Source organism: Aulonocara stuartgranti (assembly GCF_965226115.1).
Source record: "Aulonocara stuartgranti genome assembly, chromosome: 3".
Classification (NCBI taxonomy): Eukaryota; Metazoa; Chordata; class Actinopteri; order Cichliformes; family Cichlidae; genus Aulonocara; species Aulonocara stuartgranti.
The window spans coordinates 45,194,926-45,212,323 of NC_138941.1; the positions used below are offsets into that span (position 1 = coordinate 45,194,926).

The following is a 17,398-nucleotide window of genomic DNA, read 5'->3' on the forward strand; positions in this document are numbered from 1 at the left end:
TATGGGCTTCTCTAAGACTGTTGGAATTGGTTCTTCACTGATATAGAATTGCTCGGCTGTCGGTTTTCCCTTTATGATGGAGATGCTGCGAGATTTACTCGGCTTAAACTCCATCCTTGCCCATTCTATGTTTTCCTGGAGCTTCTGTAGCAATCGCCTAGCACATAGTTTAGTTGTTGTAATTATGGTCATGTCATCCATGTAGACCCTAATAGGAGGAAGACGGACACTCCTGAGTCTCTCACCTCCCACTACCCACCGGGATGCCCACATGACCAACTCCATTGCCATGATAAATGCCAGAGGGGAAATCGTGCAGCTTGCCATTACACCAATTTCCAGGTGCTGCCAAGCTGTGGTGATGCTCTCAGCTGTCACACAAAACTGTAGATCCTGAAAGTAGGTCTTGACCAGTCCTGTGATGTGGTTTGGTACGCTGAAATAGTTGAAGGCCATCCACAAGATCTCGTGCGGAACTGACCCAAAGGCATTGGCAAGTTCTAAAAACACCACATGAGGGTCTTTCTTGGCAGTTTGAATTTGGTGCCAGACGATGCTGGCATGCTTTAGATATCTTGAGAAGGCCCGGATGTTGGCCTTCTGCACTGATGTGTCAATATAGTTGTTTCTTTGCAGGAAAGCAGATAGCCTTTGGGCCACGGCGCTGAAGAAGATGTTTCCTTCTACGTTCAGCAGACTGATCTGGCAAAACTGGCTAATGGATGAGTTCTTCTCCTTAGGGATAAATACCCATTGATATTGACTCGTTTAATAATAGTCGGCATATGATAAATAACTGTAATTGTACTTTTTGCATTATTATGAAGTTATGATTGCACACTACCTCCAACTCTTTGATATGAAGTATGATTTGTTTGCCAAAAAAGAGAAAAAATCCAATAAAGTTGAAGTTGAATGCTTTTAAAAATTTGAATTGACCTAAAACAATATTTAGGTTTAATCTGCAAAAATAGCAGCCAGATGGATTCCAATCCACCACAGTCAGTCCACCAGAGTAGTATTGAGCTTCTCATATGGGTTTTGGCAAAATATAAAATGTATAACACAAATGAGACATTCATTTTAAATGCATCATGTTAAAAAAAAAGAAGAGATTGTGGTTTGTTTTAATCTGAATTCATGATTGCATGCTGCTTTTTACAGTGACTGATCTTGCGAACATGCTTTGGGAGAAATGTTTACACCAATAAATGTTTGGTTTTTTTTCAGATATGCCCACATGATGCTATTTTCCTGCTACAGCATTAAGTTTCATTTCAGCCAAATGATGTAGTTTGACCACGCCCACTGAAGTGACTGGAGCTTCCCCGGTTCTTCAAGGTTCACTCATATTACTTCCCGTGTGAGAGACGAGTGGTGAATTGTTTGCAGCAGGTTTTATATCTGCATGCAAACGTGGAGTTTAGTCTGTTGGAATTACCGAGTTACTAGAAATAAGGTGAGTCAAGTTAAAATGAAATTGAGCTGTTTTTCTTTTGTTTTTGCTTCTACTGTAAATGCATAACTGTAAGTATGTGATCCAAAATTAAAACAAGGAAAGAGATTGATATGATTATGACTCATTGGGTGTGTCAGGGCTCTCACTGGAAACAGCCAAAACACACACTTAGTGCCAAATCTATTTCTATCTATTTAGCTATTTTTTTCCCTTTATATCATATTTCATATGATATAAAAAGCCTGAAAGAACAGAAATGTAAAGCATATCAATGATATTTTCATCTACAGAGATCATGTCAGCTTTTGGTTTCCTCGCTTCATTGCCAGAGGATCATTTCGTCTGTACGATCTGCCTGAACGTCTTCAGTGACCCGGTCACTACACCTTGCGGTCACAACTTTTGCAGGACCTGCCTCACTCAGCACTGGGACAGAAGTGAGTTATGCCACTGTCCAACGTGCAGTAAAAGATTCTATGTGAGGCCCGAGTTCTCCACAAACACCGTCATCGCAGAGATTTCAGGCCAAATCAAGAAGAGGAAGGTGGAGACGCTTGAAGACATGGATGCACCGGGGAAAGTGGCGTGCGACGTGTGCACTGATTTACAGTTCAAAGCCTTGAAGTCTTGCCTGGTGTGTCAGACGTCGTACTGCGAAGCCCATCTGGAGCCTCACCAGAGAGTTCCCTCTTTAATGAGACACAAGCTGATCGAGCCAGTGGAGAATCTGGAGGAGAGGATGTGCAGGAGGCACGAGAGGATAATGGAGTTTTTCTGCAGAGATGATCAGGTGTGCATCTGTCTGCTGTGCAGTGAGACAGACCACAAAGACCATGAGACAGTACCTGTTGAAGAAGAAGGGGCTCAGCAGAGAGTAAGACGATGCTGAATTTTATTTTGTTACATTTTTGTTAAAATGAGAACGCGGATCCTTGAAAATGACCACTTCACCCAATTTAATTGCTTAAAATTGTACATTTCAGGAAAATATTGAGTCTCAAAAAGCAAAGATCAAACTGATGATTGAGGAGAGGATGGAAAAGATAAAGGAATTTAATGAGGGCTCCGAACTGCGGAAGGTGAGTATTGAGGCAAATTTCCAAATGTAAAATTTGTCACATTAAGCTTTACAGTGTTCAGTGCACACCTACATGTTTACCAATGGAGCCCTTTTCTTTCTCCTGCAGGTAAAAGCAGACCAAGAGATTGAGGAGAACAATACACTATTCAGTAATCTGATAAACCAAGTAGAAGAGATGCAGGCTAAACTACGATCAAACATTCAAATCAAGCTCAGAAAGTCACAAGAGAAAGACGAAGCGGTAATTCAGGAGTTGCACGACGAAATCGCAGAACTGCAGAGAAAACACTCAGAGCTGGACGAGCTTTCACAAAATGAGGACCACCTGTGGCTCTTACAGGTAAGTTGTACAGACTATGACCTATAAGCATCTTATAATAAAATATATCTCTTTTAAAGCCAGGTGCAACAAATTTCTCCATCTTTTATCCATCGCTTTGTATCTTTTCCTCACTCACCCCTGCCCCAATCCAAAAAAAGATCCAACTGAAAATAGCTGCTACTCACTATCATGTCCTTATGAATCATTTCAGACTTTGAAGGCTCTGAGCAATATTTCCGCCTCCAAGGATTGGTCCAAGATCAAGGTTTACTCAGACTTGTGTGTGCAGACGGCAAGGAGAGCCATGGCTCATCTTGTGCACACTTTCAAAACTGAACTGAAAACTCTCACAAAAGCAGGTAAATATCTGCAGCGTTTGTTTTATGTGTGAGGATTTCTCTAGTTTGGATACTTCTGTTTGTACACGTTAACGTAGCATATTAAAATGATGATCACGGCATTTGACTGATTGTCGTGGAGGCTGCTGTGCACATACAAAAGTCAATTCTTCTGCTGTGAAGCCGACAATTCAGTGTGTGCAAACACGAAACGACACCACAGCACATTTAACGTCAGTGCCTGGAAAAATATGCTGCTCTTGGTCAGTGCCATCTGCATGGACAATATAGCTTCCGCCAGCTGAGTGAAAACTCTTCATAAGAGGGATAAATAATTTCAGGGCAGCAAGAAGGTCTTGTCTTCTAATCCACTGGCTGGTGTCTTTCTGTGTGACGCCTGCATATTCTCACTGTGCCTGTGCCGGTTTACTCTGTGTAGTCCAGCTTCCTCCCACAGCATTAGGGTTAACTGGTAATTGGCTGTAGGTGTGAATGAACAATTGTATAGGTCGTGCTCCAGCCCCATTACAGCTCAGATTGACTCTAGTGAGCCTGAACTGGATAAATGGCAGGAAATGAATAGATGCGTGGGATTATTTAGAAGAAATGACATGAAACTAAACAGCCAAAGCAGAAGTTCCTTTTTTTTTTAAATGGCCAGCAGAGGGCGAATTTGTCTGGTTACAAAAAGTTCACTTGACATTTATGGAAACATGACCTCGTACAAGATGAATGACCTTTGTAAAGCTTTTCCTAAAGACTTTTATAGTCTTAGTCTCTACATTTACATTTTATTAAATACATAAATTTTAAAGAGGTGACCTTTTTGACTGACAGGAAGTTACTCTTTAAGCATTCACTGTCCGTTGACTTCTCAGTTCGATCCAACCTTCAACTGTGACAACCTCTTTCAAAACAGCAAGACGGCAATGGTCAAAACGCTCAACTCAGCAAATGTGATGAAATTGCCAGATTACATTTACATAGTTATGAGTACTCCACATCTTTATGTTTAGGCAAGTGAAACAGCTATTCGCTAACTGTGGGATAAATAAAGAAGAGTTTATCTCATTTAATCCCAGTATTACCTGTGTTGCATCTGATATCTCTGTGTTGGTTTTGTTCTTGGATCATTAAAACTAATGTTGGTCCAGATTCAATGCTCCAAGTGACCAATCACATTGCTGGGATATCACAGTAAGGTTAGGGTGACAGGGGTTACGGTTAGGGTTAGAGTCTGGTGTTTAGTGTGATGGTGTTTCTACAATGCAAAACTCTTTAGTTTTAATCCAGGAACAACACTAACACGGCGATATCTGCTCATGCTACCGCACGTAGTTGTAGTTGTTATCCTGCGTTCACACTAGCATGTCATTGATTTGTCACAAGTTACACCACCCATAGAATTGTCTGTATATTCATATTCTTGGCTGCCATTGAAGAAGAGTTTTCTTTTAATTTGTTGATGCAAATCTCACAGTACAAGTATGTGATTTGAAACACCACACGTGTTTTACACTTAAGGTTTGCCTCACTGTGATGTTTTTTCCTCTCAGAACTGACCAGGATGAGGCAATATAAAGGTGAGTTCATAGATTTATATTTAGTTTACTTTCCAAGATATAAAAGCTCAACATAACTATTAATATATATATGTAACTGACCATATGTCTTTTTTACTTTAAGAATCAGTCGCCTTTAACCCTTCCACTGCCGGCGAGGGCCTTGTGGTGACTGAATCTGGGAAACGTCTGAAGTACTTCAGAGCAGCAAGCCCCTCGTCTGATGAGTTTGGGAGGTTTGACTGTCCCATGGTGTTTGGGACGAAGGGCTTCACCTCTGGCCGACACTACTGGGAAGTCCAAGTGGGCCTGAGAAACAACTGGGATGTGGGTGTTGCCAAGGAAACTGTAAACAGATCAGGAAGGGTTTTTTTGAAAAGAGAAAATGGATTCTTTGCCATAGGAAAAAGGTTTTTGGACTATAAAGTTCACTCAGCACCCTCCACAGTTCTCTGCCTTTTCCCTAGGCCAAGGTTAATAGGAGTGTACCTGGACTATGAAGAAGGCAGAGTCTCATTTTTTGACGTGAACGAGAACTTGCATATTTACTCTTTCACAGGAGAGTCTTTCACAGAGAAACTATTTCCATACTTTTATCTACACAGTAGGGCAAAGAAATCTGAGCCTTTGCTTATTAAGGATTGTCTTTATTTCTAATTCACTTCCTTCAACAATCAAAATGATAAATGAATAATAAGATCAAAGTTTAGAACTCAGAGTGCTGCGCAATCTGAACATCAATAAAACGTATTCGGAAATGACCAATTTAAGGTTAATAATTAACATCGACTGTTGTTCCTGTTGCCTTCTTTTACATTGTGATAAACTATGACACAGATAAAAATACCACGTACAAATTGTTCAGAATTCCAGACTATGAACCATGCAAATGATGTTTTAAATATGCGCTTGTAGAGTGCGTGCACAGTATATAACAAACTAATCAGTATTATGTAGTGTTAGTTCCATCCTCTGTCTGTTTCAGAGCTTTCATTTAAGGAAACTTGAAAGACTTGAATCAATTTTTTGTTATTACGCATCCTGTTTATTTAGCTTTACTCGAGTGGGGTCAAAATCTTTGACGTAGGATCTCCGGAGTACAGCACCATGTATGGTAGTCACCACAGCTGCTTCTGTAAAAACAGCAACTTTATGGTGCATTAAGTTAACCTCGTAAACTCATGGGAATGGCTAGGAGGTTTGTTTAATAGAGAAAGGTCTTGCCTTTTCTTTTTTTAGATATTTACTTTAAATGTTCTTTTTCTGCAGTTTTTTTTCAATGTATAGATGTAATAACAAATTCTAAACAGTCTCAGTTTTTAACATACCAAGCAACTTTGGCATAATCTTATATAAGTAAGGAGAAAACAGTGATAAATAGCTATAACCCATTTAAAATGAAGGCAAACAACTTAAAATATAAAGATATTATTATTTGCAGTACCTTACAAATTATTAAGTAACTCAGGCAGGAAAGAAACACGTTTATTTAACTCTGATATGTTTAATTATTTGGGGCTTTTTTCGTCAGGGTTTGAGCTTTATTAACAGGGCCCGAGTTTATGGGTGTATGCTGTCTAGAACGGCCAGCCCCTTTCCTAGCAGTGGTGGGTGTGTCTATCTCTATGTCAGGAGAACCAAGTGAGCAGAGTGTAGCTCATTGCTGTTAGTGCCTGAGGATACACAAGCTGGCAGTTAGAAAATAATTGTAAGTATTTTTTTATGAATTATTTCTTTTCTTTCTGGTATTTTGAAGACAGCTTTTGACCATTACATGAGATTTCTGTGGAGGTACACAGCTGAGTTGAACTTGTTTACATTGTTCATAGTTCGTGTGAGCGGTGAATGAGTCATTTTCATGTTATGCGTATTACTCTCAGGCTCAGGAGTGAAAAGCCACAATCTAAAATAAGTTTAGTTTGATGGCTGTGTCACTGTGACAAATGTAGCCATTAATGCTGTTACGTTCATAGAGAATACTCAGTGCTGAGTGGCTGGAGGATACGCAAAACTTCAAGATTCCTGCATGGCTCTGATGTAGTACAGATGTTTTGTGACGTACACTCAGAATTCTTTCACTCTCAGTATCAATGAGCAGGAACCTTTTCCCCCTCTAGTGCAGATATGCTCGTATGAAAGCAGGAAAATCCAGTTTTGCATGAATTTTTGAACAAACTGTTACGGTGGCATGCCACTTCAGAACAAATATGGTGTTGCACACAAGTCTGATCAACAGTTTGATTGACTGGACATACCTTTGCTCTTGAGCCTATAAACTCATTCATTACCTCATATGGTTACATGTGAGTAATATTCTTACTGCTCTCTTGAACTGCCTTATATACATATTTGGTTTTTCTTTTCCACATTGCTGTTTGTTGTATCAGTGACAAAATGCTGGTAATGGTAATGTTTGTTTTTGTCTTTATATTAAAGTTATCAGACTTTGTTTCATGAACAGTGTTTCATTATAACATTTCAGATCGATTTTTGTGCGATATTTGACTGACCTCCAAACTGAAGTCGTTTATTTAATACTGTGCAAATGTTTTGTGCCAACAAACCTTTTTTAAATATATTACTTCCAAAGAGCCAGCCTTACTTCAGAGTGATTTTGAGCAATAGTTGTCTAAAGATCTTTTAGGTTTTTATTTGGACACTGGCTGCTTTTCACTCATGTTCAATCCAGTCTTCATACCTGACTATTTTTACAGGAAGTAGTCGTTTTGTCAAGCCACTTAACTGACCTATCATTTATTCAATCAGAAACGTAACTCAAGGAATGAACCAGTCTTGTGTCTACACATAACATCTTTGTAAAGATCTCATTTTAAATCATATCTTTGGGCACTTTGTTACTGTCGCCCTGTCACTAAACAAATCTCTTAAAAATGCCAAAGATAAAGCAATATGGTAATCACATTATTGGTGCAAAAATCTAATTTTACAACGGTCAAAACTTGGCATATTTTGGCATGGTGTGCAAAAAAACTATCTCCAGCAGATGAACAGTATCTAGAACTCCTTTAGAAATAGGAAAAGAAATCCAGAAAATACCTGACGCAGGACCTGAGAGAAGCATCTGGCCCTTTAGTTGATACATCTCTTGTTCACTGAAGCCTCAACAGAAATGATCTCATTGGAAGGGCGGCCGTGAAGAAGGCTGAGGTATACCAAATTAAGTGAGATTTGGCAACAGAAAATCAGGACTGATGGAGCGATGAATCCAAAACTTTCGGTTCAAATCATTGTCAGTTTTCAGGGAGAAGGCCGAGAGAGAGGTACAACAGCGAGAGTCTGAAGACATCTGTAAAACAAGGTGGTGGCTCTGTCATGGTTTAGTGCTGCATTTTAGCCAGTGGTGTTGGAGATCTTGTGAACATTGATGGAATCATGGATGAAGAAAGGTACCATTTTGATCCACCCAAACCTCTGGCCTCTGCTCCGTGGTTGCTAGGTGACCCCTCGTCTGGGGCTCTCCTCAGCTCTTCCCAGCAGGGTGTCACGGTTGCCCCTCCGATGGTCCTTCTTAGACTCTCGCACTCTGGGGGCCTCTGGATGTTTGGGGCCTGGATCTCCTCCATGCCTGGTTAATGCCCTGTGGGATGGGGCTATGGCTCCACCCCCTAGCAGATCGTTACATGAATAAACCTTTTGAATACAAGAATGCTCATCCACACAGGTGTACACATGGGTGTTCACTGTTCACAGACACAAACTACCCCTTTCTTGGCTTCTACCTCAAAGCACATTGTGCGCTGTCAATCTTGCGTGCTACACAATAACATTTAATACTTAGTATCTAGTGTTATTTACACTTAGCTAGATTAATGCGATGGTGTTGCGTTTATTATATTGCTCTCTTTTTCACCTTGTTTTCCCTTTTTTTTTCTTGGGCGTCTTTCTTGGCCTTCTGACAGTATTTCTGATGGGTAAAGAACCAAACGGAAGAGGCAAAACAAAAAAAACAAAAAAATCTTTTTGCCTTACATGAATGCTTGCACACGTTTCAGCAAACTGTTGCATCCAAAGAAATTAGGAATGGCTTAAGATATTTGCACTGCACTACATGTTACTTTTTATTAATGTGTTTACTAAAGTTGGGCAGCACCTGTGGAGCAGTGATGATCTCTGTTGCCTCAAAGCAAGAAGGTCCAGAGTTAGACTGCAATGTGTCTGTGGGTTCAAAACCATGCGGTTAGTGGGGTTAGGTTAACTGGTGATTCTAAATGGCTTATAAGTGTTTATGGTTACCTGTTTCTGTGTGTAAGCTCAGCGTCAGATTGGCAACTGTCCAGGGTGTACCCTGCCTCTCACCCTCTGGTAGCTGGGATAGGCTCCAGACAAAGGTATGGATAAGTTGAAGAGAATGGATGTTTGCTAAAGCCAACCAGTTTTCTGTATTGTACTTAAGTAGAGAAGCCTGTAAAAACATTATTCTATTCATGTGATCTTAACATTAATCCTCCCAGTAAGGAAACACAAAGCAGTTTATACAAAGATGGAGTAAGTGTTATTCAAATGCCAGCTACTGTTTGATCCTGCCAAGTGATACGAAACATGAGGAGAAAAAGTGTTTGTTTGGCATCTGTTGCCATATTTAGCTATTAAAGTAATTCTAATGAATAACCAAAGCAATAAAGACTGAAGCCTGGTGAACTGTTCATTTCCATATAGTCAGTGATACACCAGTCCATTGATGGGCATCGATGGCTCAAGCAATCAGTATGGTTATGTCCATCCATCCATTCTCCTTCAGTTATTGTTATCAGGGTTGCAGGGCCAAAGTCAGTCACAAACAGGTATATGTATTATGGTATTTTGCACAAAAAGTGGACAGTCTTCGTAATGACAGTAGCTCTGGACAGCTTTAAACCAGAAGCTGTTTTCTGTGCAGTGTGTAATTGTGTAGTTTCCTTCTGATATGTCAAGCTTTGTGAAGAACGATGTTGAATGTGTGCTAATAAAACCTCTCTTTTCTTGTCAGACGTACTGCTTCAAACAAATCATCACCTGTGCAAAAAGCAAACTGAAACAGGCCGCAGGTTGCTTGTATTTGCACAGGCATATTAAGACGCGATGTCAGACCCTCCTAATTGCTGCATCTGTCTGGATGAGTTCGCAAGCCCCGTGTCCATCCCCTGTGGACACGTCTTCTGCTTGGGATGCATTGGAGAATACTGGAAAATCAACGAGGCCTGCCAGTGCCCCCTTTGCAAGACTTTGTTTCCTACCAGGCCACAGCTCAAAACAGACCAGACACTACATACTGTGAAAGCACCTCAACCTTTAAAAGCTGGAGAGGTTCCCTGTGACTCCTGCTCAGCAAAACGTCCTGCAGTCAAATCCTGCCTGATGTGCATGGCTTCCTACTGCACCACTCATCTGGAAGCACATTACCAGACTGAAGAGCTTAGGCGCCATCTACTGGTCAGTGTGGTAAAAAACCTCGAGGATTCTGTGTGCAAACTGCATGGGAAGAAGTTGGAGAAGTTCTGCAGGAGTGACCGGGCGTGCATTTGTGCTATGTGTGCACAGACAGAGCATTGGAGCCACAACATCATTTCTATTAGCCGGGAAGCCTTTAAGAAGAAGGTAAAGAAATTTCTGCTAAAGCTTTTTTAGAAAAAGTAGTTACAAATAATTTTTGTTGGCAATAATGTAATAAGTATTCTCTAATTTCAGCTTAAAAAAAGACTAAAAAACTTGCCACTCAGTTGGATTCACATGCTATCCCATAATAATCTCAGACAATTAGTGTTAAAGCTGTTTTGTAAGTTATATTTGTTAACAAATTAAACAACAAAAGTAAGAATTAGCTTACATCTTGGCAGCCATTTCTTGCCTTTTCATTCCCTTTTTGATTACTTTTGTAAATTTGGATGATTTTTGTAATCAAAAAGTGAACTGAAGCTCTTGATGGAGTTTTGTTTTGTGTCATCCATCAAAGCAAAAGAAACTGTCATCACGGGGTGCACAGGATTGCAACATACAGAAGAAGCTCAGGAGACCATACGACGACTTAATTTAACAAAACATGGTACAAGTGGGCCTGCAGTTTGTCAGCTTAGCTGTGCTAATGCAGTGTCTCCCCACAGGTTATTGTAAAACGAAGGAGGATGAAACTTCAGCAAGAGGTTCAAGATAGAGTGAGTGAAGCTGAGAAAATCAAACTCACTGTAGATCTCAGTGGACAAAGTCCAAAAGAGAAATGGCAAACAAATAAAGAGCTCGAACAGCTGGAAGATGAAATCGTTGAGCTCCAGAGGAGAAATGCTGAGCTAGAACAGCTCTTGAAGATTGAAGATGATCTCTTATTCTTACAGGTTTGCTTCCTGGTAAACTTAACACCAACTGCAGCATTAAACACATGCACACAAAACACAACACTAATTTCAGTGTTGTGTCTCTCTTGTCTCTGCAGAGATCTCTCCATGGTGCTTTGTGATTCAAGAAACATGCTGATCATCAAATCTTTATTTATGTGTTTGTTTGTTTTTTAGCTATAAAATGATTATGTAATCTCAGCTGGGTGGGTGTGTTAGCTTTCAAGGAAAAGTATGCTCTGATTCATGAGAAAGAGATGAGAAGTGTCACTCAATTATTTTTGCATTTAATGTAAGGATACAACCAGCTGACTTTTAGCCTACAGTGAAACACAAACTTGAACTATTTATACTTTTGAACCTCAATAATACTTTTAAAAGGAAAAGCTAGCTAGTTCCCAGGATTTCCAATGCCAAGCTAAGCTAAACTGTTGCTAAGCTAAACTAAGCTAAGCTGCCGGTGGCTGTGGTCATACATTTAATGTAAATGGTATTGATCTCATGTATCACTCTGCCAGAAATCCAATGTATGCACTGAATTTTATATTTTATATTTTTATATTTAAAAAATGAATCGTTTATACGGGTTTAAAGAAACTGTGAAGTTTAGAAACCTCAGGGACGTTGAACTTGGTTGTATGAATGTAACTTATTACTGGGTGGGTGATGCAATTAACTGCTATTCAGTGCCAAAAATGCTTTTGTCTTCCTTTTTGATTAACCAATAAAATGTATGTAAAATAAAACTTATGATGAGCAATAGGCAGTATTTCGACCGAAGTCCTGTGCAATAAAAAGGTCTTGTGAAACTGGATACTTGATCTGTATGAACATGCTGAGCACACACAACACGCCCTGCTGCAGGCACACAGATGATTTGTTTATGCGTTTGCATGCCAACTCGTCTCTGGAGTAAAAAATGTGAACGGTTGGGAGTATGAACAGAAATGAAACTTAAACTCTAGGAGGAAGTCCAAAAGGAAGGACACACACTCACACACACACCGGGAGTAAAGGGAAACGGAGACAGATGCCTTTGAGATCTCATTAGCTGAAAGGTAATACTGTACTTTTTGCATGAACTTCATATAAAAAGACTGATGTTAAATGACAGATATTACATGTAATATACAGTTAGCTTACAGCAATAGATTTAAATCAAATGTGTGTGATCAACTGTACTGTAATAGAAACTTACAGTGTGTACCGGTACTTTATATTTGGTGTCGAGTTTCCTCCTCCAATCTTCAACACTCCCATTTGTGAGGCTTATTTACAGGGTGTGTCACTAGTATTCAGTGGTTTTTACTTCTTACTTTTAAGAGGGGCCAGTAGAAAGTTTCAGAGAATAAATCGTCATTGTATCCAACTTATTGCCCACAAATTACAGTGTATGCAATTCTATTTAGTTTGACTGTTTGCTGACTTTATTAACTATAAAGTGAATACTTTGACCTGCACACATGTTAAATATTAGCAAATAACTTTTGTTGAATTTAAGTAAGTCCTGGTAAATAATATTAATCATAATACTTTAACTAAATGATATTACAAAGTGGAATTAATAAGCAATAAACTCAATCTTGTTCAGTTAGGCGTACTTCCTTTTTTTTTTTTTTTTTTTTGTTAGGCGTACTTCCACTAGAAGTAACTAGAAGTGGATTTGTAAACTGATTCTGAAGCCTTTGTTTCAGCTCACCTTCTTCTGCGTAAGAGACCGTATTTACACGTTTAGAGATTAGAGCGCTAAATCATCAGATAATGCTAGCAAGCTTGGTAATCCATGTGTCTCACATGGACACAGAAAGTAGTGCTAATTAACATGACATGGCAGAATTTCATACATCAAATCGTGACCACAAACTCTTTGAATGGTTAGTACAATTAATTCTGGGAGCTGGGAGGTCCAGCTCAGTTAGCTCAGTTTGTTTAGGTGACGACTATACATCATGTGGCTTAGTTGGAAATAGACACACCCCGAGCAATGCATAGCTTTAAGCCTCAAGTAATTTAAGAAAGTGTCATATCAACCAAGTGCTTTAAAGCTGCAAGGAAGGTTTACCTAAGCCGCATACACCAAAATTTAGTTTTTGCTTCAAAGCTGAGCAATTTTACATAGAAGTGTACGGGGATTTGTGGGTGGAGCTGGTACATATTGTCCACTATCGTTATTATTTCTTTAATAAAGGACATTATGAAGTCGATGACCCCTTACAAGGTTACAGTTTCCTTTATGTTAGGAACAACTCACGAAACGCATATTCTAACATTTGAATCCAAAACAAGAATTTCAAGGAAAATTTATTTGACAAAATAAAAGTCACTGTTACTTTTCTTAGTGAATAACCTTGTGGTCCTCTCTTGAAGCAGATATGGTCCCAACTTCAGCATCACCCAGTGAGTCCGGCTCGCTGGGGAAGCATCTCCACTGCTCCATCTGCATGGACACATTTATGGATCCTGTCACTACAGCTTGTGGTCACTCATTCTGCAAGCTGTGTCTCGACCGAAGCTGTAATATCGGTGACAGAGGGTGCCCACTATGCAAGAATTATATAAGCAGGATCCCTGATGTTAACATAGTCCTGAGAGACATTGTAAAACAAATGAAAGAGATGCAGCAGGAAGACAACGATGAAGAATACACTGGAGCTGCAGGGGAGGTGGCCTGTGATGTTTGCAGTGACAAAAAGCTGAAGGCCAAGAAGTCCTGCCTTGTGTGTCTTGCATCGTATTGTTCAGTTCACCTGGACAATCATTTGTCAACAGAAAGGTTGAAGGGCCACAAGTTGGTGGAGCCGGTGGAGAATTTGGATGCGAGGGCCTGCTTGAAGCATGGACGCCCCTTGGAGCTGTACAGCAGGGAGCGGCAGGCATGCATTTGTGTTCTCTGCATGGAAGGTCAGGAGGAGGTTGTCTCAACTGAAGATGAATGGAAGAAGAAAAGGGTAAGTTACCATAACAACCTCTGAATATGTGTTTTGAGTCTTGACAGCATTGTATATATTTTACTTACTATACTTACTATATTGTGGCATGTGAAAGAATTTTCAAGTGCACAAAAAATGAGTACACGTGGAAAAAATACATTTTTAAAGTATTGTTTTATGTTTCTCCTACAGTCTGAACTTGACAACACCAAGACAGAGTTAAATGAGAACATTGACAAGAGAAAAACAAAGACTGCTGAGATTGATGAAGCTTTCAAGAGCTGCAAGGTAAGCAGCAAGTAAACTGACTTGGAGAGAAAAGTCAATCAAACAACAAACCTTTATTTGTCACATACATAATTATACACAGTACAACATGTAGTGAAATTCTTGAGTCCGAGCTGCGGACAGGCTGCAGACATAGCTGTGCCATTCCAGGGCTTGGTTTTAGCATGGGGGGTCTAGGCAGGACCCTTACTGGATACCATGTGGGAATCAAACTTGTGACACTCACTCCGAATGTGTGTAGTCTTACCACTACACTATCCAGCTGCTATCAGACGAGTCAAAGTGAAAATCTACCATGTCAGTTTGTTTTTTCAAAGATAAAAATTGTGTTTATGGTAACTGACTGAATGCTGAACCTTTCTCAGATTACCTTCCCTAACTAAACCAGTCAAAAAGTTGTGTGGGACTCTATGTAATACAGAAAAAAGAGGTGAACAGTCAAATAGACATTCCTGTTTCATTCCATTTTCAGGACCAGCTGGAAAATGAGTGGTGCGATATTGACAATGTGTTCAACGCTGTGATGGACATTGTGGAAGAAGCCCGTGCCAGAGCCCTTAAGCCAATAGATAACAGGAGGCAGGTGTTGGAAAAAGAAGCAAATGGCCTTAAACATGAGTTGGAAGCAGAGATCAAGAAACTTGGAAAGGCCATCTCTGAACTAGATAACATTTCTGTTCTCGAGGACCACATCCTTTTCCTGCAGGTAGAGAAAACTTTGGGATGATATATGTGGCACATTCATAATCAGTCTGAAGGCTAAACATATCTGATTAGCTACTGACATTTTGTTCAGCACTACTATCAAACTGTTGGGTTGTATTTCTGTTTTGCAGAAGTACCCATCTCTTACAGACACGGGAGACATTATAAACTGGGATGAGGTAAAGCTGGACACATCGCTGTCCTTTGGCACCATCAGGAAAATCACAACAAAAATGCTGGAAAAAATTCAGCAAGAAATGGATAAACTAACTCTCATTGGTAAGAGCAGCTAGTTAAGAGCAGTGAAAACTAAAAGTGAAAATGTTGACTTAATCAATCTAAAACTTTTCTTCTCGTCACAGAACTGATGAGAATCCCAAAGTTTTCAGGTATGTGGTTCATATTATTTGCTCTCTTAGAAACTGTGACTTGTTTAAAATAAAGACTTTCTTTTACCGTACATGTTTTTAATTTTACAGTGGATGTAAAACTGGATCCAGATTCTGCACACCAACGCCTCGTGTTGTCTGAAGATAGGAAGGAAGTGAAAGATGGAGGAGAGAATCAGGAACTACCTCGTTTCTCTGAAAGATTTGATATTTTTGGCAGCGTTGTGGGGCAAAATACCTTATTCTCTGGGAAGTCTTACTGGGAGGTGGAGGTCAACAACAAGACGGGGTGGGATATAGGCCTAGTAAGAGGCGATGCAAACCGCAAAGGGAAGCTCAAACTCAGCCCAGATAATGGGTACTGGGTTATTGTACATTATGAAGAAGAAAAGTATGCAGCCCTCACAGCACCGCCAGTTCGTATTCACCTAAAAGAGAAACCTGAGAAGGTGGGAGTGTTTGTGGACTACGAGGAAGATCTCGTCTCCTTCTACGATGTGAAGGCTAAGTCCCACATCTACTCGTTCACTGAGTGTTCATTCAAAGCTGAGCTTTACCCATATTTCAGCCCACACGTGAAACAAGAAGAGAAAAACTCTGAGCCTTTGATTATTTGTAGAGAGATACCAATGGAGTCTTAAGAAATGCATTTTAACTACAATATACTAAAGTTTGTTGGTCCACAACCTTCCTGTTTTTCTTTTTTCCGATACAGGAAAATGGGAATTATCAGGCATTTCATTTACCTTAGACTTTTTTTTTTCATATATATCTTTACGTTTAGCAGCTAGTCACAGACCAATGATAGTAAAGCAAATACTGACCGTTTATCTTTTCTCCGTTATTTGCTTTATTACTCAAAAGCCTTTAAAGCAGTCTTTGTAACCTCTGGTTTGGTCCAATTTACTAATTGAGATAATCAGAATCATAACACAAAACAATGCTGCTACAGTGTGCTCACACTGCTATTCAACATGTGAACCAGTCAAGACTTACAACCTGAGCCAGAACACAAACTCTTGACCTAACTGTAATTTAGACGAAGCTTAAAATACTGTGGTTAGTAAGAAGAGTGTGTGTGATTTTCTTTTTACACCATGTTGGAGGACCAAATGGATCCTAGAACTTTGTGAATCAGACACTATTAAAAACTACACGTACTCGCACTCAACATTGTGACAGTTGCTTAGTAGTTACTTCTGTATTGTTTTTTACGAAAGGTTATTCGATAACATATCCAAAGATGAAACAATTAAATTGCTTACACAATTTAATCCAGAAAGTTATTTTTTCTTAGAACAATCCTGAACATTTAATAGATTTAGCTTTAGATTTGTTTATAAACAGATAGCTGATCAGTTGAAAATGAAGTTAGCAGATTAACTTATAATGATTTGTTGCAGTCTTGAACACAACCTACCTCTAGCTTGATCAGCTGCAACAGCAACAACAGTCTGTGTTTAAGTGAATGTATGGGCAATAAAGATCAGCAATAAAATATTGTGTTATAAGGGGCTTTCAAAACATATACTTTAATTATATTCCCAGTTTTTTAGTTATGTATCCCACTTAATTATTTTGGGGTGTTTTGTGGCTGTTCTTTAGCACAGACTTGTATTGTGTTAAATTTTATTTTGAAGTTTTTCACATTGCAAACTAGTCTGTATTTTTTTATGGCAAAGCGGTGACTGAGCACAGACAGTTCTTGTAACTGAGTCAAGGTCCATAATTAGCTGTGTCACCACTGTCCCATAAAAAGTACACACAAATATCAAATGTACACTTTTACAGTTTCAAGGTTTCCTAAAAGCCTCAGTGTACAGAGCGATGCATCATCTGAAAACAACATAAAAATGTAAACTGCTTTCCTTTCCTTATTTTGCCTTGCTTCCAGAAAAGTAGTCAGATTTCAGGCTAAATGAATGACATTCAGTGTTGTCAGGCAATGTCAAACAGCATGTAATGAATAAAATCCCTGTTTGAAAATATAACTTTGTC

The 17,398-nt window shown here is 39.4% G+C and overlaps 2 protein-coding genes and 1 long non-coding RNA gene across 3 annotated transcripts in view; 2 read left to right on the top strand and 1 right to left on the bottom strand.

Moving 5' to 3' along the window:
* Window positions 1–17,398, bottom strand: part of LOC309703992 — a 444,269-nt gene that overhangs the window by 255,998 nt on the left and 170,873 nt on the right. The window lies entirely within an intron of this gene.
* On the top strand, window positions 1,367–17,391 carry LOC309698355 (uncharacterized protein). Its single transcript, XM_082520734.1, has 13 exons — window positions 1,367–1,459; window positions 1,750–2,333; window positions 2,443–2,538; window positions 2,647–2,880; window positions 3,074–3,221; window positions 4,757–4,783; window positions 4,887–5,417; window positions 13,459–14,036; window positions 14,211–14,306; window positions 14,779–15,012; window positions 15,143–15,290; window positions 15,374–15,400; window positions 15,491–17,391. Exons 2-13 carry the CDS (start codon window positions 1,755–1,757, stop codon window positions 16,039–16,041), a joined length of 3,249 nt encoding a protein of 1,082 aa, XP_082376860.1. The 5' UTR covers window positions 1,367–1,459; window positions 1,750–1,754; the 3' UTR covers window positions 16,042–17,391.
* On the top strand, window positions 5,430–11,897 carry LOC309703983 (E3 ubiquitin-protein ligase TRIM47-like). Its single transcript, XM_082528935.1, has 4 exons — window positions 5,430–6,470; window positions 9,750–10,357; window positions 10,861–11,088; window positions 11,187–11,897. Exons 2-4 carry the CDS (start codon window positions 9,842–9,844, stop codon window positions 11,208–11,210), a joined length of 768 nt encoding a protein of 255 aa, XP_082385061.1. The 5' UTR covers window positions 5,430–6,470; window positions 9,750–9,841; the 3' UTR covers window positions 11,211–11,897.